Here is a 27,558-nt window from a genome sequence, read left to right as displayed (position 1 = left end):
AAAGCACCAGAAACTCCAAACAACCCAGGGCAGTAAGGGATCCTCTTCATGTTTATTACCCAACAATATCTGGGAGTAGTTCAGAATGGATTGGCTTCCCTAAAGAAAGTTGTTTGTGTTCATTTAGGGGACAACCAGCTCAGATTCAACTCAATTTGGCTCTTTGTTTCTGTGAGGGTCTGAAGGCTGAGAAAACAGGGGTTGTCTAGAGAATTTGCCTGGGAAAATAATAACTTTAAAAGCATTTGGCGCATAATCAGTTAACAGTCCATCATCAGCAAAGCTGACTGGCACCATCTCTTCCTTTGAGGAGTTGTGGTGACATGAACTGTAGGGCCCTGTTCCCCTAACGGCAAAGGAAGCCCCCCTCCTCTAATGGTCTCTTCTCCCAGCCGGGCTGCACTGCATATATGGCCTGTCTAGAGGCAAGGCCTCCAGGTGTGGGGAGTGGGTTCTGTTCATCCTGGTTTTGGGGTGAACGCGGATTGGCACGCCAGTGCAGTTAGGGTGGAGTTGGAAGGGGGTCAGTTTTCCTAGTTCCACCATCCTCTAGGTCTCTGCCCTGAGAAGCTGCAAGCACTTGGCATCCCCATGGCTCCAGAGCCTTCGGGCTCCAGGCCGGTTGCCTTAACCTCACCTAAAGGAAGGCGCCCTGCTGCGAGCACTTATTTGCATCCAAGTGTTTGCATCCAGACTGATGCTCACGTGCTGGAGGTCACAGAGCCTGGAGGTCTCCAGGGACAGAGGCGGGGAGAGGAAGCCCAGGCTCGGGGTGGGCAGGTGCCGGAGTACGCTGGCTGGGGCGGCAGGCCTCAGCCTGGGCCAGGACCCCTGCCCTAGGACCCTCCACTTCCAGCAAGGTCCCCCCAAGCCGCACCCCGCTCCCCAATTCCCTGCTGGTCCCAAGCGCTCCGGCCTCCCCTGGCCGGGCAACTCGGCCCTCCCTAGCCCTGCGCTGGGGGCGGGCACCTGCCCCCACCCTTGGGCGTCCCCTCCCCTCCACTTCCCCCTCCCCTTGTTCCCTCCCTTCTCTCCCCCCCGCGGCGAGGAGTCGGCGGCGGCCGAGGCTGAGGCGGCGGCGGTGGCGGCGGCGGTGGCGGCGGCGGCGGCGGCGGCAGCGGCGGGCGGGGCTCGGCTCGGGCTCCGCGGGCGGGCGGGCGGACATGGCGGCCAACATGTACCGGGTCGGAGGTAGGAAGGCTCGGCCCGACCCGGCCCGTCTGGGAGCGGGCCCCGGGAGTGGGGGGGTCGGGGCGAGTTCAGCCTAACGGCTGGCAGCCACGGGCGCCCGGGCTGAGGGCGCAGGCGGCTGGGGGCCTGCGGTGGGGGCCGGGGCCGCCCGCCCCCCGCCCCTCCCCTCCCCCACCGTGGCCCGCAAGGGGACCGGGGCCCATCCACACCCCCCGCGCCCCGCCCAAGGTTTTGGGGCCAAGCCTGTACTTGAGGGTATGAATTATCACGCACCCTACCCTCACCCCCCACCCATGAAACCCACACGGGGGTGGGGGCCGTCAAGCCCCTTAAGAGGGTGGTTCATCCTCGCGTGGCATCTAGGCATTGGGGGTTTGGAGAGGGTAGAGGGACATTCGCCCCCTCCTCTCCACCTCCCCTTCCTTGGGGGTGTGGGTGGGGGCGATGGGGGCCCAGCCAGGGGCACAGCTGGATAGGCCTGTTTGCGGGGACAGGGCCCTACACCTCTCCGTCGTCACTCTCCCTTCGGTTTCTTGTCCGGTTCCTCCCCGCCCCCCTCCCCTCTCCCCCAATAATGGGGCTTAGAGGGGCCAGGGCACCGCAGCCTAGTCTGGGGAGTTGAGCTCTGCCTGGACGTTCGCTCTACTGTCTGCCTCCTTCCCAGCCTTCTGCAGAAGAGAGAAATAAGGTCAAACAAACTTTCTCCCTACTCACGACGCCCTCCTGTCTCTCTCCTGGTGAAATAATAATTCAGATAAGTGGCGTGTTTGTGTGTGAGACGTGTTCTTCTGCTCATTAGCCGAGCTTCTTGATGGATGGTGGTGAGAATGGCCTGGCTAAATGAGGCCACTTTGCAGAAGGGAGAAGGGAAAGAGCCACTGAGATAGACAATACAGCTCAGCCTCTCAAATAAACACACAGTGGGGAGTTTCCAGTGAGCCTATTAGATGACAGGAAAAACCACACTTGAAAATTTTTATCCTTTTGGTTGAAGGGCTGCAGCAGTTTCATTATAACAAGACCCTAAAGGGGTCTAGATTAAATTTGTTAAATGAGGTATTAAAAAAAACCGATATCACCTCCAGAGAGCTCTGCCTCTCAAAAAGTGACCTGTCTCCTTTCTCCCGGCCCCCATCCTCCTAGATAGAGCTGTGAAAAAGTTGGTCCGTGTGCTTCTCCTCTGCTCACCTGATTTTTTTTTTTTTAAGTTGGTGATTGAAATGTACTTTGGGCTGCTAAGCCTTTCAAGATGCTCTGAATTTGTCTTAGGTCAATAGTTTTATGTGAGAAGCATACTCCAGGGCAAATGGATTGGAGTGAAAAGATGTGGAAGCAGTTACAGTATGAAAGACACATGTTTAGTCAGCCCTGACTAAATGATAAGAGGTGTCTTTTTGTTTATTATTAAAAATTTGACACATGTGGGACAAGAGTCTAGGAGAACTTGAATAAAACATGAATGGAAGTGAAAATGCCAGGAAAATAAGAATCTGTGAATGGTAGGCACAGGAGGGAATATATTAAGTTTGCATTACTAAGTTTGCTTTTACCAGGGAATGAATTATGGGCGTGCTTCATTTTGAATGTGAATTACCTAATATAAAAAGTCACAGATTGGCACATGTGAACTTTCTGTTGAAAAGATTAAGCTCTTTACTTCCTTTACTTACAGATTATGTCTACTTTGAGAATTCCTCAAGCAATCCGTACCTCATCAGAAGGATAGAAGAACTCAACAAGGTATACACCAAGTGTTCTTGATTCTAATATTAAGAAATACTTGTTTCCTATTGAAGGATAAGTGGGTAAAGGGCATAAGAGGTGATTTTACTTGCAGTTCCAGACTCTTTGAAAGTATGGATTTCAGATTAGAGAATTATGCAGGATTCCAAATATTTCGCTTTTTATAATTACCTCTGATATTAAATATTGATATTGAATATAGAACATCTGCAGATTTCTTTAAATTGCTGGGAGCTTCTCTGAGCAGGCCACTCCAGTAACTCAGTCTCTTTTTATATTTGAATTCATAATTTGTGTTTCTCCCTTTTTAGTGAATTAATTTTTTCCTGTTTCAGCTTGAGAAGGAAGAAGTTAGGAAATATAATATTTAAGGGAATTTGTAAAATTCTAGACTAGGCTAACTAATAAGAATTACAGTATTGGTATAATTATAAAGTGGCTTTTTTGGTACTGTAGGCTGGAATAAATAAAACTTACCCATTGTTTTGTCCATGATCAAGGGTGTCCAGGACAGCAGCAGCATAATGACTGTTGGCAATAGTTCAGCTTTTACAACGGAGGCACTTGAATAGTCATAAGCGACCTGACCATAAATTTCTGATGGTTTTGAGAGTTGCCTGTGTAACTGGTGAGGATTCTTGCGATCAAAATGTTTGGGGGCTATCTAGCTTATACTTTTCCCCCAAAATAGCATCTGGAGACTGGTCCAGTTTTGAGTCCCTGGAAGCCAAGTCTGGCCAAGGGCATGCCTGACTTAAGAGCTTGGACGTCCTGGTTCACTTTTGGGGATACCCTGGCGATGTTGCATTTTAAAAACTTAGAATTTTGAAATCGCCAACCACCGAATGAAGCAAATGGCTGCAGGGTTAGGTCAGTCTGTGGGTGGAAACTGTTGAGATGTCTTCCTGAAGTGCTTCTCTTTTATGTTATTGATGTAAGGTTTAAGAATTTAGGCAATTCCAGGAAATTCCTTTGTAGTCCAGTGGTTCGGGCTCAGCGCTTTCACTGCTACAGCTCAGGTTCCATCCCTGGTCTGGGAGGAAAGATCCTGTAACCCATGCAGTGCCGCTAAAAATTAAAAAAAAAAATTGTTTTAAATAAAAGGCTTAATAAAGATTTAGGCAATTCCACCCTGTTTACGGTATCAGTTTATTTAGAAAATTAACTAGGATTTAAAGAAAAATACTGGCCCGTGAGATTGCTATTCTCTGGCTGCTCCCTGCTTTGCTCATTTGGCTCTAAGTGGAGTAAACTGTTTCTTGGCTGATACTGTTTTTTTATGGCCATGCTGTGTGTGTGTTGTGGGATCTTAGTACCTGACCAGGGATTGAATCCAAGGCCATGGCAGTGAAGAGTCCTAATCACTGGGCCATCTCGGCTCTTTCTCATAGGCGCTCACCTTAGTACTGTCTCGTTGTTTCCAGTTCCCTGTCCCTTGCTTTTTCCTCCATATCATTTATAACCTTCAAATATACTTTATGTGTTTATAGGCATACCTCAGAGATATTGTGGGTTCGGTTCAGGCCACTGCAGTAAGGCAGATACTGCAGTAAAGCAAGTCACATGAATTTTTTAGTTTCCCAGTGCATATACAATTTAGGTTTACACCATATCGTAGTCTATTATGTGTATAAAATGATGTACATGCAGGGATTTCCCTGGTGGTCCAGTGGCTGACTTTGAGGTCCCCACTGTAGGGGGCATGGATTTGATCCCTGGTGTAGGGATGATCCCACATGCCACAACTAAGAGTTCTTATGCTACAGCTAAAGATTGCCACGTGCAGCAACCGAGACCCAGTGCAGCCAAAAAAAAAAAAGATGTGCATGCCTCATTGAGAAATACTTTATTGCTAAAAGAAATGCTAGCTGTCATCTGAGTCTTTAGTGACTCATAACATATATTAAAGGTCACCATTACAAATGGGTCATAATAATGAAAAAGTTTGAAATGTTGCAAGATTTACCAAAATGTGACAGACACTAAGTGAACAAGTGCTGTTGGAAAAATGGCACTGATAAACCTGCTTGACCCATCAGTTTGTAAAGAAACGCAGTATCTGTGAAGTTGAGTGAGCCCAAGTGCAGTAAAATGAGGTGTCCCTGTATTTTCATTGCCTGATTTTGCAAACTAGAATGAAAGCCCTAGGTGTGTAGTGATCTTTTCTATTCACTAATGGATCCTAAGTGCTTCAGAATAGTGGCTGGCACATAGTTAAGGCATTCAGCAAATATTTCTTGAATTGGTGAATTTCTCAGATGTCTGATGTTAATACTTGTACATGGCTTTACTGGTTACAAGTACTTTGGTTCATTCATTTTACAAATATTTGTAAGAGCCTGCTACCTGCCAGGTACTTTTAGATACCCACTTTTAGGAACTGAAGAATGAATGAGATAGGTCTAGTAGTGAAGATGGACATCAGCCAGATAATTCCACAAGAAGAAGGAAAATTGGATCTGTGCTAAATTTACAAACCCCAGAGCATGGTGCACTGGAAGCATATAATCCAGGGATTCAAGTTTGTCACCTCTTGAGCCCCACAGTACCTTAAACTTTTAAAGTAGATGCATCATGGATTGTTGGGAGGCACCCCATGGTTAAGTAACTTAAATGTCTGGGTTACACATTTAGCTAGAACCAGGATTATTTCAGACTCCATCATTATATTACTGTTTACTTTGAAAGTCCCTCTCCTCCTCCACATCCTCACCTTCTCCCTCTCCCTCTGCTTTCATAGGAAGTCATTAATATACTGACAGTCCTTAGGGGACTAGGGGTCACCGAATTGTGAGAGATGAGATTCTCTATAATTTCAGAGAATGACAATTTGAGTGGATGGAGTATTGATTAAAAGGAACTGTGATTGAGTAATTAATTATTAGATATTTACATAGGACCTTTATTTCTGAAGGGATGTGAAAGATAGATTTCATTTTAAGTAATTCATTAAATATTTCTTGAGTTTTTATTATACAGCAGGTACCATGCTAGGCTCAGAGATACTGCGGTGACCAATATGGACATGGTCTTTGCTATGGACCTAGTCTTTGGTCTACATAGTGTGGACCCACACAGGGTCTACATTCTCATGAGGGAGACACAGAAGAAGATGAATGCACAGGTGTAAAGAAAATTATTATAAATGGTGTTAATGTCTACAAAGGAATAAGCAAGAGTCTTGACAGAATAACAGATTGCTTCCTTGGAGTAGGGATTGGACTTTAAGGACATTGAAATTGAAGCTTAAAGGATGAGAAGGAGGTAGTCTTGGGATCGGGGCCATAAGAGTTCCAGAAATGCCCTGAGTGGGTCACAGGTCAAGTTGGCAAAGTGGGGAAATTTAACATGATTGGAAAAATCCAAATAATGAATTTAAGAATGCTTGATACATTCTTAATTGATAAGCTAAGAGAAAGAACATTAACCTATTTTATTAACTTTCTTCTAATTAGTTAGGATGTGTTTTAGGATTCTCTGGTCCAGTGGTTAAAACGTGGTGTTTTCCCTGCTGGGCCCCAGGTTCAGTCCCTTCTCTGGGAACTTAAGATCCTGCAAGCTGTACAGCATGACCAAAAGAAAAAAAAGAAAAAGAAATATAATTTTTTTTTTTAACAAAATACCTAGGATAAGCATTTGTCACTATTTTTATATGAAATTCACTTTTATAGGTTGATAGTTCCTTTTTTAAAAAATCTTATTTGAGCTATTACTTGTCAGTTAAAAAGCAGAACTAAGTATTTTCTTTTTTTGAATTAAAGAATAGATTTTTGTCTCATTTTTTTTCCCCCCAGAACTTTCAGTTGCAAAACTAAATAATGGGTTGATGAAAACAGTTCAACATTGTTATCTTATTCCCTCTTTTCCTCTTCTGTAAGTTGTACTCAGATAGACTGGTCATGATCTTTTGGAGGAAGACTATAAAGTTAGAATAGAAAACAGCTTTGGGAAAATTTTAGTTGTCAGTCTAGTTTGGGTGTTGCTCTTCTAAAGATTCAGTCTGCACACATGTTGAAAGAAAGCTTTGTGCCTCTCATAATGAGGGTACAGTCTCAGGAAGTTTTGGAAATTATGCTTGTGGGTAAATTCAATGTTATTTGCTATGGATATATTTTTTGGGTGTATTATGTTGTATAATTTGTGTGTATCTTCATATTTTGTATATTTTATTAGACATCCAGCTTGCCCTGAGATTTATTTTAATGTTTAGGGTCTTTTTTTTTTTTTTGGTGGGGAGAAGGGAGCTACCAACTTCTTTGAGTATCTAATCTTGTCCCCCATCCCAATCTATATTTGCACGTATAACATTTTACACATAATTTCAGGAGATCCCCTCAAAGCCCTTTTGATGGAACCCAAATTAAGGCCCCTGCTGACATTTAGGATTTGTTGGGAATAAGGAGAGAAATTGGGAAAAGAAAGTTCCTTTCCATTTGTTCTAGTTGAAGCAGACTGTGGACTTTCCATGTTGGAAAGTGTTTGGTTATTTTGTGTTTTAAGAATGTACTTTCTTAAGTTGAGGATAGAAATGGACATGAGTATGAGGTGGACTCAAAGCCCCTTATTGCTGGAGGATGTTTTTCTAACCATGTTTGACAGACTAGAGATTTAAGAGGCTGCAACATAAGTGGAGAAAAGAACATAGTACATTGCTGTTCATTGTATGTTCTTCTTTATACCTGTCTCTACTTTTCCAACCTGGGGGTTTGTGCAGGTCTTTCTTTTTTGTTAGACTGCTCTGTCCTCCAGGCTCCACCTATTGGACTTTTCTTCTTTTCTAGCCAACTAAGGACCCTGCACTCCTTTCCTCCTCCTTGAAACTTCTGCTTTTTCCCCAGGAAAAAAACTTTTTCTGCTTTTTCCTTACTTCTGCCTCCAGGAGTAAGAAATGGAGTCTGGAGGGGAAAAGAAAGGAATAAAGGAAAATAGTGTTGGTAATTTGTCAGGAATGTTCTACTTTTATACTTAAGTTATGGGGAACTGGTGAAGGTTTCTGGGCAAGGGACATGATGCCCGCTGGGCTCTGGAAGGTTGGAGAGGAGGTGACATATCAACAGGCATCTCTGCTGGAGTGGAGGCTACATGAGGGTGGGTACCATGCAGAGGGTTGGCGTCCCTAGTGCTTAGCACATGCTGAGTGAGGCACAAGAAGAGGGCAAAAGAGCTTTGGTGACTGTGTATACACCAGCTTTTAGCCTTGGTCTTCAGAGCTGTGCTTCTTAAATTGTCTGTGGTGGAGGAGTTTTAAAAATCTTCAATATCTTAGGCTGCTTTTGTAAAATTTAAATGAGAGTAGAAAAATTAAATTTAAAGGAGGCTTATAAAAATGCAGGCCTCATTTTTTGTTGTTAGATTCAAGAGATAGGAAATTAACTCTCAAATACTATAATACACTTAATATCTGTGCTGATTTCTGTTACACAGTAACAGTTGTGTACTGGGCCTTAGACTGCAGTTTCAGTAGTTCAACTTTAGAGGAATACTTGAAGGGTGTGTGTGTGTGTGTACATGCACGTACGTGCGTGTATAATAGAGAAGAGGAATACTGTAGCTGTAAACTACCTAATAGCCAAGTGTATACATGATTCAGGAGAGAATATTTGTTTTGAACTATGCCTGTCTACCACAAGCAGGTTTAAATAAGAATTTAATTGGCTTTATAGAGTATCCTTGTTGAAGGAACTCATCAGTGAGGCAGAACAAAATGTAAATCTTAAAACTCTTGCTTTAGGTTTTTAATATGCTTTTGTCTCAAAAAGAGAAAAAATGATAAAGTATGGATAATTGAAGTCATTGATAGATTTTATTTACATGGAAATATTGGCCTGTTCATTTGGCAGACTGTGGGATCATTGCTTCTGGAGGATGTATTTGATCACAATATTGTGAATTATAGAAGCACTTTGGTTAGGATTTAATATGATTTCAATTTTAAGGGGCAATATTTCTACAAGACTATTCTTCAACTCTAGAATACTGCTGCTGAACTTCATAAAATTGACACATTTACTGCAGCACATACATATTCTTATTTCTTTGTGTCTGAGTATATCAGTTAGCCCAGAGAAATTCTGAAAATTTGTTCTCAAATTTGTTTGAAATTGGAAGTCACAAGAGCATTTTATTGTAATCTATGTGTTTTTACAGTGAACTTTGTAGTGAACGATTGACCTTGAAAGCTCTCAGAATTCATAAAGAATTGGAGGGTAGGAGCCTGGGCCCCAGCTGCAGTAAATTACAGCCTAACTGAATATTGATTGCATTCTAGACTGTAGTCAAAAAGAAATAAGCACTTCAGTGTTCATAACTCAAGGCTTTTAATACTTTCATATGTGAAGATAGACTAAGTTCTACCAAGAATATTGAGCATTCATAGACTCCCTTGAGCTGAGAATGCTTTCCCAAGCTCTCCGGTCCACCTCATCTGTTGACCTGCCCTGCACCTGCAGAGTGTCACCATCTGTCGAACGCAGGGGTGTCTAAGAGGAGGGGCTGGGTGACATTGCGCTTAGTCTGTGCCTCTGGGAGAGGGTTTGGAGGACTTACATTTAAATGTTTTAAGTTATGTTGTGGCTTTTTAAATTTGGGGGATTAGTTGCTTAAGGCTAATCAGAGTTAACTATGTCTGGCTTTAGTCATTAAAGCTGTCTGATCACTTTAGTTTAATTGATGCCAGTGAGTTATTTTATGTTTGACATTTCAGTTTCACTTGGAACTTTTACAAATGTTGCTAGTCCTTATTTGAATTTTTTAGCTCTCTATCCTGCAGCTGTGGTTGGCACAGTAAGTGAGAGTGATCTTATAATTGTGCTGTCTCTAGTTTTGTTTTATAAACTACTTGAGTCTAATATTCAGTCCAGATGACTTTTATTTTTCTTATTTCTTAGACTGCAACTGGCAACGTGGAAGCAAAAGTAGTGTGCTTTTATAGACGACGAGATATTTCCAACACGCTTATAATGCTTGCAGACAAGCATGCTAGTAAGTTAATTGTCTTTTTCTTGGAAAAAACTTAAAATGTGTTTTAAGTCTCTTTTTTTCGTGATATTAGGAAAAATACTGTGTTACCTGTAACTTTTTAGTTTCCCACTTGTTTTCCTCTTAGTTTAGATGGGAGTAGGTTTTTTGGGTGACTCTTGGTTTTAGTATGTATATTTTTAGGATGCAACATACATTTATTAATTAGTCAAAAGGTTGAAATAGAAGTCTTTGCAAATAGGCTTTAGCAGACAATCAGGGCAGTGTTTTCTCATCTCCCGTTTTTCACGGTGGTTTGAAGTTTTGAATATGAGGAAATGAATACTTCACTGGTATTTTGGAGGACATTTTCCCCTCCTCTATGAAACAGCTGGGTTATATTTACAGTTTGTAAAATTCTGAGTGGTATTATATGTTTGTAGTAGTAGGTATGTGTGGGAAAAAAAGTTTGCTAAAGAAAGAAGTGCAAGGTGATAATGGAAAATTCTTGAAGGTAGCAACTGAGTATTTCTTTGCAGTTTAATTTTCATTGTGTGCTCTGTCCTCCCAGTCAACAGCTTTGACACATCCTAGCACCCCCCTGCCCCTTTTTTTTTTAAAGCAACAAAGGATCAATAAAAAAGTGATTTAAATTTTAAAAACGAAGTAAAGTAGTTTAAGTACTTTGTCTTAAAAGCCATTTTCGTCCTACAAAACATGTAATGAGATCAGGATATGTATGTGTGTGTGTTAGTCGCTCAGTCGTGTCTGACTCTTTGCGACCTCGTGGACTGTAGCCTGCCAGGCTGCTTTGTCCATGGGATTCTCCAGGCAAGAATACTGGAGTGGGTTCCATTCCCTTTTCTGTATGTATGTGTATTTTTCAGTTTAATACTGTGATGTGTCAGACTCTGATCTTGAGGATCCTCAAGCTTGTGAAGTGCTTTGGTAATGGGGGAAAGGAGGCTGTTGTGCAGACAGGTTGGTTCTCTGTCTGTCTGAGATTTCCCCACTGTGTTGCCAATTTAACCAAGCAGATTGGTTGTCTGTAAGTTAAGTTCCTACTATATTTTCTGCTGTAGTTTTATATATTTTTAAAAAATTTCTTTCCATTTTTGTAGAGAAAGTGTTAATTATGATATGGGTTATTCTGTAGTATTTACAAATTATATATTGACAGATTCAGGGCAGTTGTACTTGTTCCTCATGTATGAGATCAGAATATTGCTTTTTAAAATGACGTACTAATCAGTTATTTACCTGTAGCTGAAATTTAGGAAGTGGACATGTCATTAAAGCATGCAAAACTATTTGGATTTTATTCACCATTTACAACATAACGTTAAGAAGCATAAAATGTCTCACTGATGTACTTTTGGATTTAGTTTAGCTTCTAATGTGATTTGTCATTGTAAAGGTAGTGAGGGGTCAAGATTGTTAGGGAGTCTGCTGACTGTTTGCGGGGGGTCTCAGCGTGGCTGCCTTTTGGAGCTGTCTATTTTAGGCTTGTAAATAGAAAATCAGGTTTTTCAGAATTGATTAGGCTCTTTATATTGGCTCATAGAAATGAAAATCTAAGAAAATTAAGAATCAGTCAAACTACACAGTGGTAGTCATGCAGATTAAAGCAAGACCTGGGTTCAGATTCTACTTGGTTACTTGCTGCTTGCCTTGGCAAAAATTCTTAACTTCTCATTCATCTGCAGTTTCCTTATTTGTAAAATGAGGTTGAAAAAAAATCACCTCATTTTGAATTATATTTTTATCACAGTTAAAAAATTAAAGGAGGGAATTCCCCGGCAGTACAGTGGTTAGGACGCCACGCTTTCATTACTGATGGCCTAGTTTGATCCCTGGTGGGGGAGCTAGGATCCCACAGCCATATGGCATAGCCAAAAAAAAAAAAAAAAAAACTAAACTAAAATTGCATACTTTAAGGAAAAAAATTAAAGACTAAGGGAAAAATTATGCCAGCAATGATGTGATGACTCAAGGCATGACTTACAATGAGTGCTTAATAAATGTCGGTTTTTCCCCCTCAGTGATTTGTAGATCATCTGTTTGGATGGATTACTTCTATCTACATTTACCTGTTTTCTTCCATTATTTATTGATTTTTATTCTCCAGGTTAACTGTATATCCATGTAAACTAGAGTTAGAAGTATCAACTGTACTTTTGTTTCAATGTGGACTAAACCTTCACACGAAGAGAATAAAAATTGCCTGAATAGTTCATGCTTTATAAAGAGGTTTTTAAGGAGGGATTAATGGAGAAAACATATGAAAAAACAGAGTCCTGGATGTGGGTGCCACTTAATTTTCCTGAATCTTAGTTTTTCCACTTCGTTGTGGACTTCTTTAAAACTTTTTATTGCAGAAAATTTCAAACATAAAAGTACAGGTATAATACACCTGATGTTTTCCATTATTCTGCTTTAACAGTTATTAATACATGACCAATTAATTCATCTAGACCCCTACTTGTCCCATTATTTTGAGGCTTATCAGAGATATCTTACTTTTTTATCTGCCTATATTTCAGAATATATTTCTAAAAGATACAGCCTCATCCAGACTTTCAGGAAATGCCAAGAATATACAAGGAGCTTCAGGATGCTCTTGATGCAGATCCAGCAATTAACATTTTATCATTCTTTATATATATATATATATATATATAAAAGATATATATATATTTCCTGAACCATTTGAGAGTAAGTGGAGACTTTAGAGTGTTTTTCCTAAATGTACTAGAATTCTTTTACATAACCACAGTTTAGTGTAAAGGTCTCAGGAAACCTAGTATTTACAACAAAACTATTATCTCATTCACAGTCCTTATTCAGATTTCATGTCTCAACAGTGTTCTGAGTAGCTATGTATTTTTCCTTAGTCTAGGATGAAATCCAGAATCACACAGTGTTTTATTGTTGTGTATCCTTGATAATGGGACCAGTTCCTCAGTCTCTGTGCTTTTTGACCTTAACATTTTTGAGGAAAGTAGGTCAGTTATAAAAGTAGGTCAGTTATTTTGTTGAATATGGTTCAGTTTGTGTTTGTGTAATGTTTCCTCATCATTAGATTCAGGTTATGTATTTTTTTTGTAGGGATGCTGTAGTGATGTGTCCTCGATCCATGATGGTGGTATTAGGTTTGATTACTTGGTTAAGATGGTGTTCCTTTGTATCCAGTAAGTTATTTTGAGGGAGGTACCTGGCAACTGGGCTTCCCTGATAGCTCAGTTGCTATCAGGAAAGAATCCGCCTGCAATGCAGGAAACCCCAGTTTGATTCCTGGGTCAGGAAGATCTGCTGGAGAAGGGATAGACTACCCACTGTAGTACTCTTGGGCTTCCCTTATGGCTCAGCTGGTAAAGAATCTGCCTGCAGTGCGGGAGACCTGGGTTTGGAAGATCCTCTGGAGAAGGGAAAGGCTACCCACTCCAGTATTCTGGCCTGGAGAATTCCATGGACTGTATAGTCCATGGGGTCACAAAGAGGCGGATGTGACTGAGTGACTTTCACTTCACTTCACTTCACCTGGCAACTATGTAAATATCTTGCTTTTGGTCCAACATTAGTGCACTTGTTTTAGCATCCATTGATCATTTAGGATTCTGTAAACATTGCTATCCTCAAATACCTAGCTGGTTTTCACATTTTTTCCTTTACAGTATTTTTTCATTTTTATAATTTGTTTACATCAGGATCAGAATAAGGTGATTGGTTGGTAAGACTCTTAAGTTTTGTTTTTCCTCATCCATTTTAATAATTGATAAATACTTCATGTAGCATAAAATACAAGCTTTTATAGTGGTTTTCTCAAAGCTTTATAGCCATCACCACTGCTAACTTCAGATTATTTCCATCACCCCAAAAAAGAAGCCAGTTACTCCCTATTCTCCCTTTCTGTCAATCCCTGGCAACCTCTGATGTACTTTCTATCTCTATAGAGTTGCCTTTTTCTGGACATTTCTTATAAATGGAATCATATAGTTTGTGTTTTTTTTGTATCTGGCTTTTTAGTTAGCATAATGTTTTCAAGTTTCTTCCCTTTTATAGTATGAACTACTTCATCCCTGTTTATAGCTAAGTGATATCATATTGGGTGGATTTACTACATTTTGTTTATTCACCAGTTGATGGACATTTGTATTGTTTCCTTTCTGGTAATTATGAATGATGCTGTTGTGAACATTTCTGTACAAGTTTTTGCAGGGACATCCTTAAGTCTTTTAATCTATGGATACATGTTATTTCACATTCTGTCTCAGTATTTTGTGGAAGATACCAGGTGGTTCATCCTGTTGAGTTGTCTTTACCTTGGAGTTTGTTGACTGTGTCTCTGTTGTATCCTTTGCTATGTTTAGCAGTACGTGGATAGTTAGATCCAGATTCTAGAGGGTCAGAAATCTAGGGTTTTTCTTTTTTTTTTTTTCCTTTGTGGAATGGGAGTGGGGGTAAAAGATCACTTAATGGATAGCATTGTGTACTTCTGTTACGAGGTCTATAATATATTGTTGCCTGCCTCTTTTTAATAACATTTTACTTTGAAATAATCTAAGATTTACAAAAAAATTATTAAAAACATTACCAGGAATTCCATATGCCCTTCATTCAGATTCCCCAAACGTTAACAATTTTACTATATTTATTCCGTTATTCTATCTTGTTTATTGTTTAGCCACTCAGTCATATCTGACTCTTTGCAACCCCATGGACTATAGTCCACCAGGCTCCTCTGTCCATGGGATTTCCTAGGCAAGAATACTGGAGTGGGTGGCCATTTCTTTCTCCAGGGAATGGATCTTCCTGACCAAGGGATTGAACCTGTGCCTCCTGCATTGGCAGGTGGACTGTTTACCACTGAGCCACCAGGGAAGCCCATTAATTCTATGTACCTATTAATATATTTGAATTGTCTGAAAATAAATTGATATATTTCCCCTAACCCCTAAAGATAACTTCAGTGTGTATCTTCTAAGAATGAGGACATTCTCTTTCCTAACACCAGCATGATGATATATGAACATACTCAGATTTTGTAAAATTTCCTACCAATGTCTTTTACAACAAAAAATAAAGAAATTTTAATTTTCTTTTTTTGTGGAGATATAAAAACTGTGGAAAATTCTGAAAGAGATGGGAATACCAGATCACCTGACTTGCCTCTTGAGAAACCTATATGCAGGTCAGGAAGCAACAGTTAGAACCGGACATGGAACAACAGACTGGTTCCAAATAGGAAAAGGAGTACGTCAAGGCTGTATATTGTCACGCTGCTTATTTAATTTACATGCAGAGTACATCATGAGAAACACTGGGCTGGAAGAAGCACACACTGGAATCAAGATTGCTGGGAGAAATATCAATAACCTCAGATATACAGATGACACCACCCTTATGGCAGAAAGTGAAGAGGAGCTAAAAAGCCTCTTGATGAATGTGAAAGAGGAGAGTGAAAAAGTTGGCTTAGAGCTCAACATTCAGAAAACTAAGATCATGGCATCCGGTCCCATCACTTCATGGGAAATAGATGGAGAAACAGTGGAAAGTGTTACTACAGATAGTGATTGTAGCCGTGAAATTAAACGACGCTTACTCATTGGAAGGAAAGTTCTGACCAACCTAGATAGCATATTAAAAATCAGACATTTCTTTGCCAACAGAGGTCTGTCTAGTGAAGGCTGTGGTTTTTCCAGTGGTCATGTATGGATGTGAGAGTTGGACTTGAAGAAAGCTGAGCGCTGAAGAATTGATGCTTTTGAACTGTGGTGTTGGAGAAGACGCTTGAGAGTCCCTTGGACTGCAAGGAGATCCATCCAGTCCATTCTGAAGGAGATCAGTCTTGGGATTTCTTTGGAAGGACCAGTGCTAAAGCTGAAAGTCCAATACTTTGGCCACCTCATGCAAAGAGTTGACTCATTGGAAAAGACTCTGATGCTGGGAGGGATTGAGGGCAGGAAGAGAAGGGGATGACAGAGGATGAGGTGGCTGGATGGCATCACTAACCCGATGGACATGAGTTTGAGTGAACTCTGGGAGTTGGTGATGGACAGGGAGGCCTGGTGTGCTGCGATTCATGAGGTCGCAAAGAGTTGGACATGACTGAACGACTGAACTGAAATCATTGACTGATTGATAATTACTTTAATTCATTTATTCATCAAGGCTGTAAAAATTATGTGTTTAAAACTATCATTCCCTCATGTATTGGGTGGAATATTTCTATAAAGAGAAATATTCCCTCTCTAAACTATCAGGTTGTTCTTCTGGTTTAGATCTTAAAAGAAAGGTAGGTTAAATGCTTGATGAGGTTTTTGCCCTTTTTAGTTACCGGTTTTTCAAAAATAGTAAAGTGGTTCCTGGGCTTCCCTCGTAGCTCAGCTGATAAAGAATCCACTTGCAAATGCCGGAGACCAGATTCGATCCCTGGGTTGGGAAGATCCCTGGAGGAGGGCATGGCAGCCTACTCCAGTATTCGTGCCTGGAGAATCCCTATGGACTGAGGGGCCTGGTGGGCTACAGTCCAGGGGTTGCAAAGAGTTGGACACAACTGAGCAACTAAACACGCAGGACAAAGTGGTTCCTGGCATTCTCCAAAGATCACCAATTTACTTTTTTAGTTTCATCATGAGTGCAAGTGTTTGTCTATATTTGATATTTATTATCAGTTATCTTCATTGACACTCAAGTTGTCTTATCTTTAGCTAGTGGGGATTATTTCGGTTTGTCCTGGAGTCATTTTGAAATGATCCCAGTGGTCTTTATTATCTTATTTTCTGATATAAGATGTTTCAGGCTCATCTTTTATGCTTCTTGCCCTGAACGTTTGTCTCCAGAGTCCTGATTGCTTTTACTGGGAAATGGCCTTGGAGACCACAGTCTGCGCATTAAGGATGGATCTTTGAGAGAGGGTGGTGCTGTTCCTAGGTTGTTGTGCATTTAACAGAATGTGCTATTTTGTGGTGTATACTTCAGAAGCAAAAGAAATCCTACTTGAGTACTTGTTACTGATTCTTCTTTTCTAAGGTAATTTCACTGGAAGCTGGCATATGTACTTTCGAGTTTTAAAAGCAGCCGTCGTTCCCTTAATCTAGAAGAAATGGAATTTTTCATTAAATGAGTGATACCAGTTTGGTATGGATCTGGTTCTCAGGACTGATGGATTCTTTGAAAATGAAGAATTTCATCCATATTCTTTCACTTATTTTAGATGTTTTTGACAAATTCTTACTATGTATTGTGATTCCTAAAATGTAAAGCTTTAGAAAATTGAACTTTGTTTCACTTTGCTTTTTAACCTGACGGGCAAAAGGGTGAAGTGTTTTCTGTACTTGGGGCTCTCTTCCTCCCTTAGAGTTTTCTTCCCACCTCTTCAGTTGTGTCACTCACTCTGGGCTGAAGTTCGGACAGGGAAAAATGGCTCAAATGAGGATAGTTCGTTTACTTTCTAGTGCTTGTTCTGTTTGCCATTACTTTTCTCCTCCAACACCCACATGTGTGGAGCTTTGTGGAAGGAGAAAAGGAAGGAAAATGGGAAGATTTTACTTTTACTCAGATTTGTAAAACCACAGTTAGCTGTTGGAGAGAATCAGGGAGTTGATCTGCCTACCTTAAGTCCTGTTCATAAAGTTTATCAACTTACTGATGTTTCTGACACTTTCGTGTTATTGTAAATCTAGTCAGAAAGCAGGGTTGACATTAAAGTTTTAAATAATAAGATGCTGTGGGATATGATATTGTTGGGCAGTAAGGCTGTGACTTGTTGAAGGTGAAAGGTGAGGTGACTTCTATACCTAGTTCTAATCACCACCTAGTCTGAGTCATATGCTCTTACAAAATGTTTTGGTGTCAGAGGGCATACTGGGAACTTTGTCTTTTAAGATTCATGAAGTATATGATTCAGAGTTATTAAAAAGATGTAGAATGTTTAATGTCTTACAGAATTTGTGGACTAAAATGGGATTTTATTAAAAAGTTGACACTTCTTTTTAAAAGATTTAGAGTCAGTAATCACAATTGATTGTTACATGATAGTACCAAAATTGGATGTTTTAAATACATGAGTTCTGTCCTTTCCAACTTTCTTTCCTGGCTTTAGCACACAGTTTGTGCATTCTGAGTGCTTAGTGTTAAGTTTTTTAATGTTGAGACCATGGTTTTGGTTATCTTTACAGCGTTCATGGGTCTTGTTCATTATAGTTGCTCCAAAAGTGTTTGTAGCTTTGAATTTAACAGGGGAACAGATTTAAAGAACAGCCAGGCTACCAGTTGTTTTGATTTAGCATCTTGGTTGGCTGAAAATAATCTGTGGTGGTTTTAAAATATGGCCCTTAGCTTGTTTGGCATTCCTTCCATCGATAGGTGGAGTCCATGTCCTCTCCCCTTGGATCTGGGTGAGGTTGTAGAAGTAATGCTGTGTAACTCTCAAGGCTAGGTCATAGAAGGCCATGCAGTTTCTACCTGGTTTTCTTGTAATGTTTGCGCTCAGGATATTTCTGCTGGAACTCAGCCATTATTCTGCCAGTACATGGAGTTTGCACTGTACAGACTACATGGAGAGGCCATTTGTAGGTCCCATGGTTGACCTGTCTGAGCCCAGGTGCCACACACATGCCTGGAGGAGCCACCAGCTGATCTAGCCCCAGCCATTTGAGTTCGTGTGGAGGTCCCAGTCACTGTGAGCAAAGACAAGAATTCTGTGCTTGGGCCCTGTCTGAATTCCTCACCCACTGAACATGTGAGGAAAGGAAAACGGTTGTTTTGTGCCATTAAGTTTTGGGGTGATTTGTAACTCAACAATAGATGATGTAACTGGAACAGGCTCATAATAAGTTTTCCTGTTATGGCATATTTTCAGGGACAGCTTAAAATCAATGTCTAAGCTTATGACTGCCTACTAAAAGTATTTAATGAATTACTAGTTTTCTTTACGTAAACTTCACTCTCTTTTGACAGATTGATTAAATGAAGAGATCTTGCCCCTGTGCCTTACTCCTTCCTTACAAATGATTTTTGGCCACACTGAGCACATCAGAAAAAATGCCCTCTTTATCATCCTGTAGTGAAATTTATTGATCATATAACATACCTATAATGTAAAAACAAAACTAAAACTCAGTATTATGTTCTAAACTTTAAAAAGAGAAAAAAATTTGTACTAATAGAATATTTTGTAATATAATAGGATCACATATACTGTATTTCAATATGCGTGAATGCTGAGGCATGACAGTAGTGGAAGATACAATGAAATTGTGAAATGTTTGTACAGAATTACTAGCAGTGCAGCAGTTATAAATTAGATTGATATTTTGTACTAGGAACTCTAATATTTGCTGAAATTTTTCAAAATGGTACTATTGGTATGTTCTGAACAAAACGAAATACAGTCTTTGCTCTTTTTACGTGACGGCTTTATTGCTGGAAAAGTCAGTTATATTAAAACCATACCTCAGATATTTTGTGTTCTCATATAGTCCCTGTAGCTTAGAGGGTAAAGAATCTGCCTGCACTGTGGGAGATGTGGGTTTGGTACCTGGGTTGGGAAGATCCCCTGCAAGACGGCATAACAACACACTCCAGTATTCTTGCCTAGAGAAAATCCCCATGGACAGAGGTGCATGGCGGGCTATAGTCCATGGGTTGCAAAGAGTTGGACATGACTGAGTAAATAAGCACATACATAAAATGGAATTTGCTCTAGTCTCAGATTACAGAATCGTGTTTTTCACTTACATAAATTCACGCAGAGGAACTTCCATGGCGGTCCAGTGGCTAAGACTCTGAGCTCTCAGTGCAAGGGACCTGGGTTTATCCCTGCTTGGGGAACTGGATCCCACAGGATGCAAGTAAGAGTTTGTATGCCACAAATAAAAATTACTTATGCCACAACTAAAAAAGATTCTGCATGCCACAGCCAAGACCCAACATGGCTAAATAAATAAATATTTTTAAAAATGTCCCAAAAAAGAAAATGTCTGGAGAGACATTTCAAAGTCATGTGAATCATGGACTGTGCTTTGCTGTATTCCTATATGTCTACGGGATATCTAACATCCTTGTCTTCTGTCTATGAAATATTAGTACTGCTCCCATTGTGATAGTACTGTCCACCCACCTCGCCCTTTCCAAAGGAGTCCTTGGGTTATGGAGTGGAACCATGGCACTAAACACATTTTCATAAAACAAAAGTTGTAGCTCATTGTTGACTAATATATTTGTTAATGTTCACCATAATACTGGGACCATGGAAGTTGCTCAGTATGTACAAATTAAACAACAAAAAATTTTTAATATTTTCCCTAATTCCCCCAAATTAAAGATTAAAGTTGCAAACAGTAAAAATGTGAAAGTTATTTATATTCAGCTAGGATTGATACTGTCTTGACCTAGAAGGTAAAAGAGAGTTTGGCAGTGCCTGGCAAATTAAAGCTCAGTGTTTTTATCACTGCATACTAATCATAGACAAGTGCCCAAAGAAGTGTGCCTTGATAATAACAGCAGCAACAGCAAAAGAGAGAAGCATAAGTGTCCAGCAGTAAGATATTGAACTAAGTAATAAATCAACTTTGTTTATATTCTGGAGTGCCTTGTAGCCATTTAAATGAATACATAGATTTGTGTGTATCATCATGGACAGATGGCACAATATATAATTGAATTAAGTAGTTTAGATGAATTTGTAGGATATAACTCTAGCTTTGTTTTGTTTTGTTTTGTTTTTAACATTTATTGAGCATTTATTATGTGCCATGCACGATCCCAAATGCTAATAGGATGTTATCATTTGATGGGTGCTCATAAATTATCTAGTCCAGAGGTTCTCAATGTGTCTGGGTAACAGAATCTCCCAGGAAGCAGTTTGAAAAGGCTGAAGCTCAGATCCCACTTCCCTTCCATCCTCTCCTACCCACTCCTAGCAGATTCCAATTGTGAGAATTTAGGGTGGGATCCTAGCATCTACATTTTTATGAATGTTTCGGATGATTATGACTTGCAGCCAGGTTTGGGTACCCTGGCCTAGTCTAATCTATAGTTAACCAAGCAAACGGGGAGGCTTTGACAATGGCCAGGACCTGCGGGGCTTTCAAGGCAAGGGCACACCAGGCCCCAGACCCCGGACTCCCGTTGTTGTTCAGTCACTCAGTCCTGTCCGACTCTTTGCGAACCTCATGGCCTGCAGCGGGCGAGGCTTCCCTGTCCTTCACTGTCTCCTGCAGTTTGCTCAAACTCATGTCCATTGAGTCAGTGATGCCATCCAACCATCTCATCCTCTGTGGCCCGCTTCTCCTCCTGCCTTCAATCTTTCCCAGCATCGAGGTCTTTTCCAATGAGTTGGCTCTTCGCATCAGGTGGCCAAAGCAATGGAACTTCAGCATCACTCCAGATCCCTCAGTTCAGTTCAGTTCAGTCGCTCAGTCGTGTCTGACTCCTTGCGACCCCATGAATCGCAGTATGCCAGGCCTCCCTGTCCATCACCAACTCCCGGAGTTCACCCAAACTCATGTCCATCGAGTCGGTGACGCCATCCAGCCATCTTATCCTCTGTCGTCCCCTTCTCCTCCTGTCCCCAATCTCTCCCAACATCAGAGTCTTTTCCAATGAGTCAACTCTTCGCATCAGGTGGCCAAAGTACTGGAGTTTCAGCTTTAGCATCATTCCTTCCAAAGAAATCCCAGGGTTGATCTCCTTCAGAAAGGACTAGTTGGATCTCCTTGCAGTCCAAGGGACTCTCAAGAGTCTTCTCCAACCCCACAGTTCAAAAGCATCGATTCTTCACCGCTCAGCCTTCTTCACAGTCCAACTCTCACATCCATACATGACCACAGGAAAATCCATAGCCTTGACTAGATGGACCTTAGTCGGCAAAGTAATGTCTCTGCTTTTGAATATGCTATCTAGGTTGGTCATAACTTTTCTTCCGAGGAGTAAGTGTCTTTTAATTTCATGGCTGCAGTCACCATCTGCAGTGATTTTGGAGCCCAGAAAAATAAAGTCTGACACTGTTTCCCCATCTAGTTCCCATGAAGTGATGGGACCGGATGCCATCTTTGTTTTCTGAATGTTGAGCTTTAAGCCAACTTTTTCGCTCTCCTCTTTCACTTTCATCAAGAGGGTTTTTAGTTCCTCTTCACTTTCTGCCATAAGGGTGGTGTCATCTGCATATCTGAGGTTAGTGATATTTCTTCTGGCAATCTTGATTCCAGCTTGTGTTTCTTCCAGTCCAGCGTTTCTCATGATGTACTCTGCATATAAGTTAAATAAGCAGGGTGACAATATACAGCCTTGACGTACTCCTTTTCCTATCTGGAACCAGTCTGTTGTTCCATGTCCAGTTCTAACTGTTGCTTCCTGACCTGCATACAGATTTCTCAAGAGGCAGGTAAGGTGGTCCGGATCCCTAGTTGCCCCAATGAAGCGCCGGCAGCGCTGGCTGCCTTACCGTGGCGATAGGGATTGTAGAGCGCCATCCCGGCAGAGCCGGCGGCCAGCAGCACCTTCTGCAGCAGGGAGGTGGGGATGTGTTCGGGGTAGAGCAGGCCGGCGCCATGGCTCACGGCTCTGAGGGGAACACCTCCAAGAGAGGTCTCCAAGTAAGCCTCGCCAGGTTTGGGGTTCAGCACCGGACCCTACGTCGTTCTCTGTAGCACGTTTCCCCCCCCATAACTCTAGCTTTGAAACAAATATAAATAAAATTTTATAAACATTAATGTGTGAATTTCAATATATGTATGTGTACGTGGTATTCATGTACATATTAACCTTGTAAAACAAAAACAGTTATAAAGAATATTCAGAATGAGGAAATGTTTTGAGAAATTGAAATGCTTATTGAAATAAAATAGTGAATGAATAATAAATACTACTAGATTTAAGTAATAAAATGAGAGAAAGGAATAAATTATTAAAAAGTAGTACACTGCCCCAGAAAAGGGCAAGAATCTTTAGGTTCAATGGATAAAAGAAAGATACTTCATTTTAGAACACTAAAGAAAAATTGAGGATCCTAAAGTTTTTATAGAGAAAGTTATCAATGAAGGAATGAGGATCAGATTTCTTCAGTACATACTAGAAGAGCAAGTTACTGAAAGTTGAGGATTCAATAACTATGAGTTGCCACATAAAGGTATTTTTCAACACATAAGTATTATGTAAATCAATAATTTAGGAATAAAATTCTAGACTATTCAAACATTAGAAATGGGAAAGAGAAATAAAAGTCTTCTAAAAGTCTGACATTTTGAGAACAGGGAAGAAGTAAAAGTTTTCTAAAACTTTTCTTAGAAAGTTTTGAGATAGTTCATATTAGTTATAACTTTTAAGGATAACCAATGGAAAGATGCAGATAAAATCATTTGAGGAACTTCCCTGATGGTCCGGTGGCTAAGAATCCCTCTTATAAAGTGGGAGATGTGGACTTGATCCCCAGTGGGAGAACTGGGATCCCACATGCTGTGGGGCAACTAAGCCCACCCGCCACAACTAGAGAGAAAGAAGCTCATGAAGATCCCATGTACATCAGTGAAGATCTTGAGTGCTGTAACTAAATCTCAATTCAGCCAAATAAATAAATGTTAAAATCATTTGATAAAAGGAAAATCACTTGATTTTACAATACTTCATCTACATTACTAGATTAATAGATGAGGTTAAAGTGAAAGTCAGTCAGTCTTGTCTGACTCTTTGTGACCCCATGGACTATAAGTCCATGGAATTCTCCAGGCCAGAATACTGGAGTGTGTAGCCTTTCGTTTCTCCAGGGAAGCTTCCCAACCCAGAGATCAAACCCAGGTCTTCCACAATGCAGGCGTATTCTTTACCAGCTGAGCCACAAGGGAAACCCAAGAATACTGGGGTGAGTACCCTATCCCTTCTCCATGGATCTTTTACCAACTGAGCTATCAGGGAAGCCCAGATGAGGTTAGTTCAGTTCAGTTCAGTCGCTCAGTCATGTCCAACTCTTTGCGACCCCATGAATCGCAGCACGCCAGGCCTCCCTGTCGATCACCATCTCCCAGAGTTCACTCAGATTCACGGCCATCGAGTCAGTGATGCCATCCAGCCATCTCATCCTCTATCGTCCCCTTCTCCTCCTGCCCCCAATCTGTCCCAGCATCAGAGTCTTTTCCAATGAGTCAACTCTTAGCATGAGGTGGCCAAAGTACTGGAGTTTCACCTTTAGCATTGGTCCTTCCAAAGAAATCCCAGGGTTGATCTCCTTCAGAATGGACTGGTTGGATCTCCTTGCAGTCCAAGGGACTCTCAAGAGTCTTCTCCAACACCACAGTTCAAAAGCATCAATTCTTAGGCACTCAGCCTTCTTCACAGTCCAACTCTCACGTCCATACATGACCACTGGAAAAACCATAGCCTTGACTAGACGGACCTTAGTTGGCAAAATAATGTCTCTGCTTTTGAATATGCTATCTAGGTTGGTCATAACTTTTCTTCCAAGAAGTAAGCGTCTTTTAATTTCATGGCTGCAATCACCATCTGCAGTGATTTTGGAGCCCCCCAAAATAGTCTGACACTGTTTCCACGGTTTCCCATCTATTTCCCATGAAGTGATGGGACCAGATGCTATGATCTTCGTTTTCTGAATGTTGAGCTTTAGGCCAACTTTTTCACTCTCCATTTTCACTTTCATCAAGAGGCTTTTAGTTCCTCTTCACTTTCTGCCATAAGAGTGGTGTCAACTGCATATCTGAGGTTATTGATATTTCTCCCTGCAATCTTGATTCCAGCTTGTGTCTCTCCAGTCCAGCGTTTCTCATGATGTACTCTGCATGGAAGTTAAATAAGCAGGGTGACAATATACAGCCTTGACATACTCCTTTTCCTATTTGGAACCAGTCTGTTGTTCCATGTCCAGTTCTAACTGCTGCTCCCTGACCTGCACACAGATTTCTCAAGAGGCATGTCAGGTGGTCTGGTATTCCCATCTCTTGAAGAATTTTCCACAGTTTATTGTGATCCACACAGTCAAAGGCTTTGGCATAGTCAATGAAGCAGAAATAGATGTTTTTCTGGAACTCTTGCTTTTTTGATGATCCAGCGGATGTTGGCAATTTGATCTCTGGTTCCTCTGCCTTTTCTAAAACCAGCTTGAACATCAGGGAGTTCACGGTTCACATATTGCTGAAGCCTGGCTTGGAGAATTTTGAGCATTACTTTACTAGCATGTGAGATGAGTGCAATTGTGCGGTAGTTTGAGCATTCTTTGGCATTGCCTTTCTTTAGGATTGGAATGAAAACTGACCGTTTTCAGCCCTGTGGCCACTGCTGAGTTTTGCAAATTTGCTGGCATATTGAGTGCAGCACTTTCACAGCATCATCTTTCAAGATTTGAAAGAGCTCCACTGGAATTCCATCACCTCCACTAGCTTTGGTCCTAGTGATGCTTTCTAAGGCCCACTTAACTTCACATTCCAGGATGTCTGGCTCTAGATTATTGATCACATCATCATGATTATCTGGGTTGTGAAGATCTTTTTTGTACAGTTCTTCTGTATATTCTTGCCACCTCTTCTTAATAGCTTCTGCTTCTGTCAGGTCCAGACCTTTTCTTTCCTTTATCGAGCCCATCTTTGCATGAAATGTTCCCTTGGTATCTCTAATTTTCTTGAAGAGATCTCTCGTCTTTCCCATTCTGTTGTTTTCCTCTATTTCTTTGCATTGATCACTGAGGAAGGCTTTCTTATCTCTCCTTGCTATTCTTTGGAACTCTGCATTCAGATTCTTATATCTTTTCTCCTTTGCTTTTCGCCTCTCTTCTTTTCACAGCTATTTGTAAGGCCTCCCTAGACAGCTATTTTGCTCTTTTGCATTTCTCTTCCATGGGGATGGTCTTGATCCCTGTCTCCTGTACTGTGTCCAGAACCTTATTCCATAGTTCATCAGGCACTCTATCTATCAGGCCTAGACCCTTAAATCTATTTCCTTCTTCCACTGTATAATCATAAGGGATTTGATTGAGGTCATACCTGAATGGTCTAGCGGTTTTCCCTACTTTCTTCAATTTAAGTCTGAATTTGGCAATAAGGAGTTCATGATTTGAGCCACAGTCAGCTCCCAGTCTTGTTTTTGCTGACTTTATAGAGCTTCTCCATCTTTGGCTGCCAAGAATATAATCAGTCTGATTTCGGTGTTGACCATCTGGTGATGTCCATGTGTAGAGTCTTCTCTTGTGTTGTTGGGACAGGGTGTTTGCTATCACCGGTGCATTTTCTTGGCAAAACTCTATTAGTCTTTGCCCTGCTTCATTCCGCATTCCAAGGCCAAATTTGCCTGTTACCCAAGGTGTTTCTTCACTTCCTACTTTTGCATTCCAGTCCCCCATGATGAAAAGGACATCTTTTTTGGGTGTTAGTTCTAAAAGGTCTTGTAGGTCTTCATAACACTGTTCAACTTCAGCTTCTTCAGCGTTACTGGTTGGGGCATAGACTTGGATAACTGTGATATTGAATGATTTGCCTTGGAAACGAACAGAGATCATTCTGTCGTTTTTGAGATTGCATCCAAGTACTGCATTTCGGACTCTCTTGTTGACCATGATGGCTACTCCATTTCTTCTGAGGGTTTCCTGCCCGCAGTAGTAGATATAATGGTCATGTGAGGTAAATTCACCCAGTCCAGTCCATTGTAGTTCGCTCATTCCTAGAATGTCGACGTTCACTCTTGCCATCTCCTGTTTGACCACTTCCAATTTGCCTTGATTCATGGACCTGACATTCCAGGTTCCTATGCAGTATTGCTCTTTACAGCATCAGACCTTGCTTCTATCACCAGTCACATCCGCAACTGGGTGTTGTTTTTGCTTTGGCTCCATCCCTTCATTCTTTCTGGAGTTATTTCTCCACTGATCTCCAGTAGCATATTGGGCACCTACTGCCCTGGGGAGTTCCTCTTTCAGTATCCTACCATTTTGCCTTTTCATACTGTTTATGGGGTTCTCAAGGCAAGAATACTGAAGTGGTTTGCCATTCCCTTCTCCAGTGGACCACATTCTGTCAGACCTCTCCACCATGACCCGCCCGTCTTGGGTTGCCCCACGGGCATGGCTTGGTTTCATTGAGTTAGACAAGGCTGTGGTTCTGGTGTGATTAGATTGACTAGTTTTCTGTGAGTATCTTTTCAGTGTGTCTGCCCTCTGATGCCCTCTTGCAACACCTACCATCTTACTTGAGTTTCTCTTACCTTGGGCGTGGGGTATCTCTTCCCGGCTGCTCCAGCAAAGCACAGCTCTGCTCCTCACCTTGGACGAGGGGTATCTTCTTACCGCTGCCCTTCCTAACTCTCAATGTGGGACAGCTCCTCCAGGCCCTCCTGCGCCCTTTCAGCAGCTGCTCCTCGGGTTGCTCCTCCTGGCCGAATCCCCTGGCCTCGGGTGCCGCCCCTGGCCTCCTGCTTTGGGCGGCTCTCGGCAGCTGTCCATCGCCTTGGGCGCGGGGTGGCTCCTCTTGGCCACCACTGAGGTTAAAATGGTCCTAAATAGGCCTCCACTCAACAGAATAAGGAAAGAGAACAATTAAGTAACAAAAGAGGACCAGAATGAGTCCAAACATATCAGTGACAAAATACGTGAATGGCATGAATTCTCCTGTTAAGAGACAGACTGGTAATTCATAACACTCATACGCAAAAGATGCCTAAAGAAAACCT

The 27,558-nt window shown here is 41.3% G+C and overlaps 1 protein-coding gene across 10 annotated transcripts in view; it reads left to right on the top strand.

The window, feature by feature from the left end:
* Nucleotides 1-27,558, top strand: part of MTA3 (metastasis associated 1 family member 3) — a 218,123-nt gene that overhangs the window by 46,167 nt on the left and 144,398 nt on the right. For 6 of the 10 annotated variants that reach the window (XR_001038666.5, XM_012172822.5, XM_042246245.2 and 3 more), the window contains exons 2-3: nucleotides 2,864-2,931; nucleotides 9,822-9,915. Coding sequence is in view for 9 of the 10 variants with exons in the window: in XM_012172822.5 (XP_012028212.1) it covers nucleotides 2,864-2,931; nucleotides 9,822-9,915 (162 nt within the window). In the remaining variant the exon portion in view is untranslated. Of the gene's footprint in view, nucleotides 1-1,155; nucleotides 1,192-2,863; nucleotides 2,932-9,821; nucleotides 9,916-27,558 lie in introns of those variants that run through there. The other 4 variants (XM_027966893.2, XM_042246248.2, XM_060412227.1 and 1 more) reach the window with 1 other exon arrangement.

Source organism: Ovis aries, chromosome 3 (assembly GCF_016772045.2).
Source record: "Ovis aries strain OAR_USU_Benz2616 breed Rambouillet chromosome 3, ARS-UI_Ramb_v3.0, whole genome shotgun sequence".
Classification (NCBI taxonomy): Eukaryota; Metazoa; Chordata; class Mammalia; order Artiodactyla; family Bovidae; genus Ovis; species Ovis aries.
Note: the sequence above shows the minus strand (reverse complement) of the source record. Positions and strands in the feature narration are given on the sequence as shown.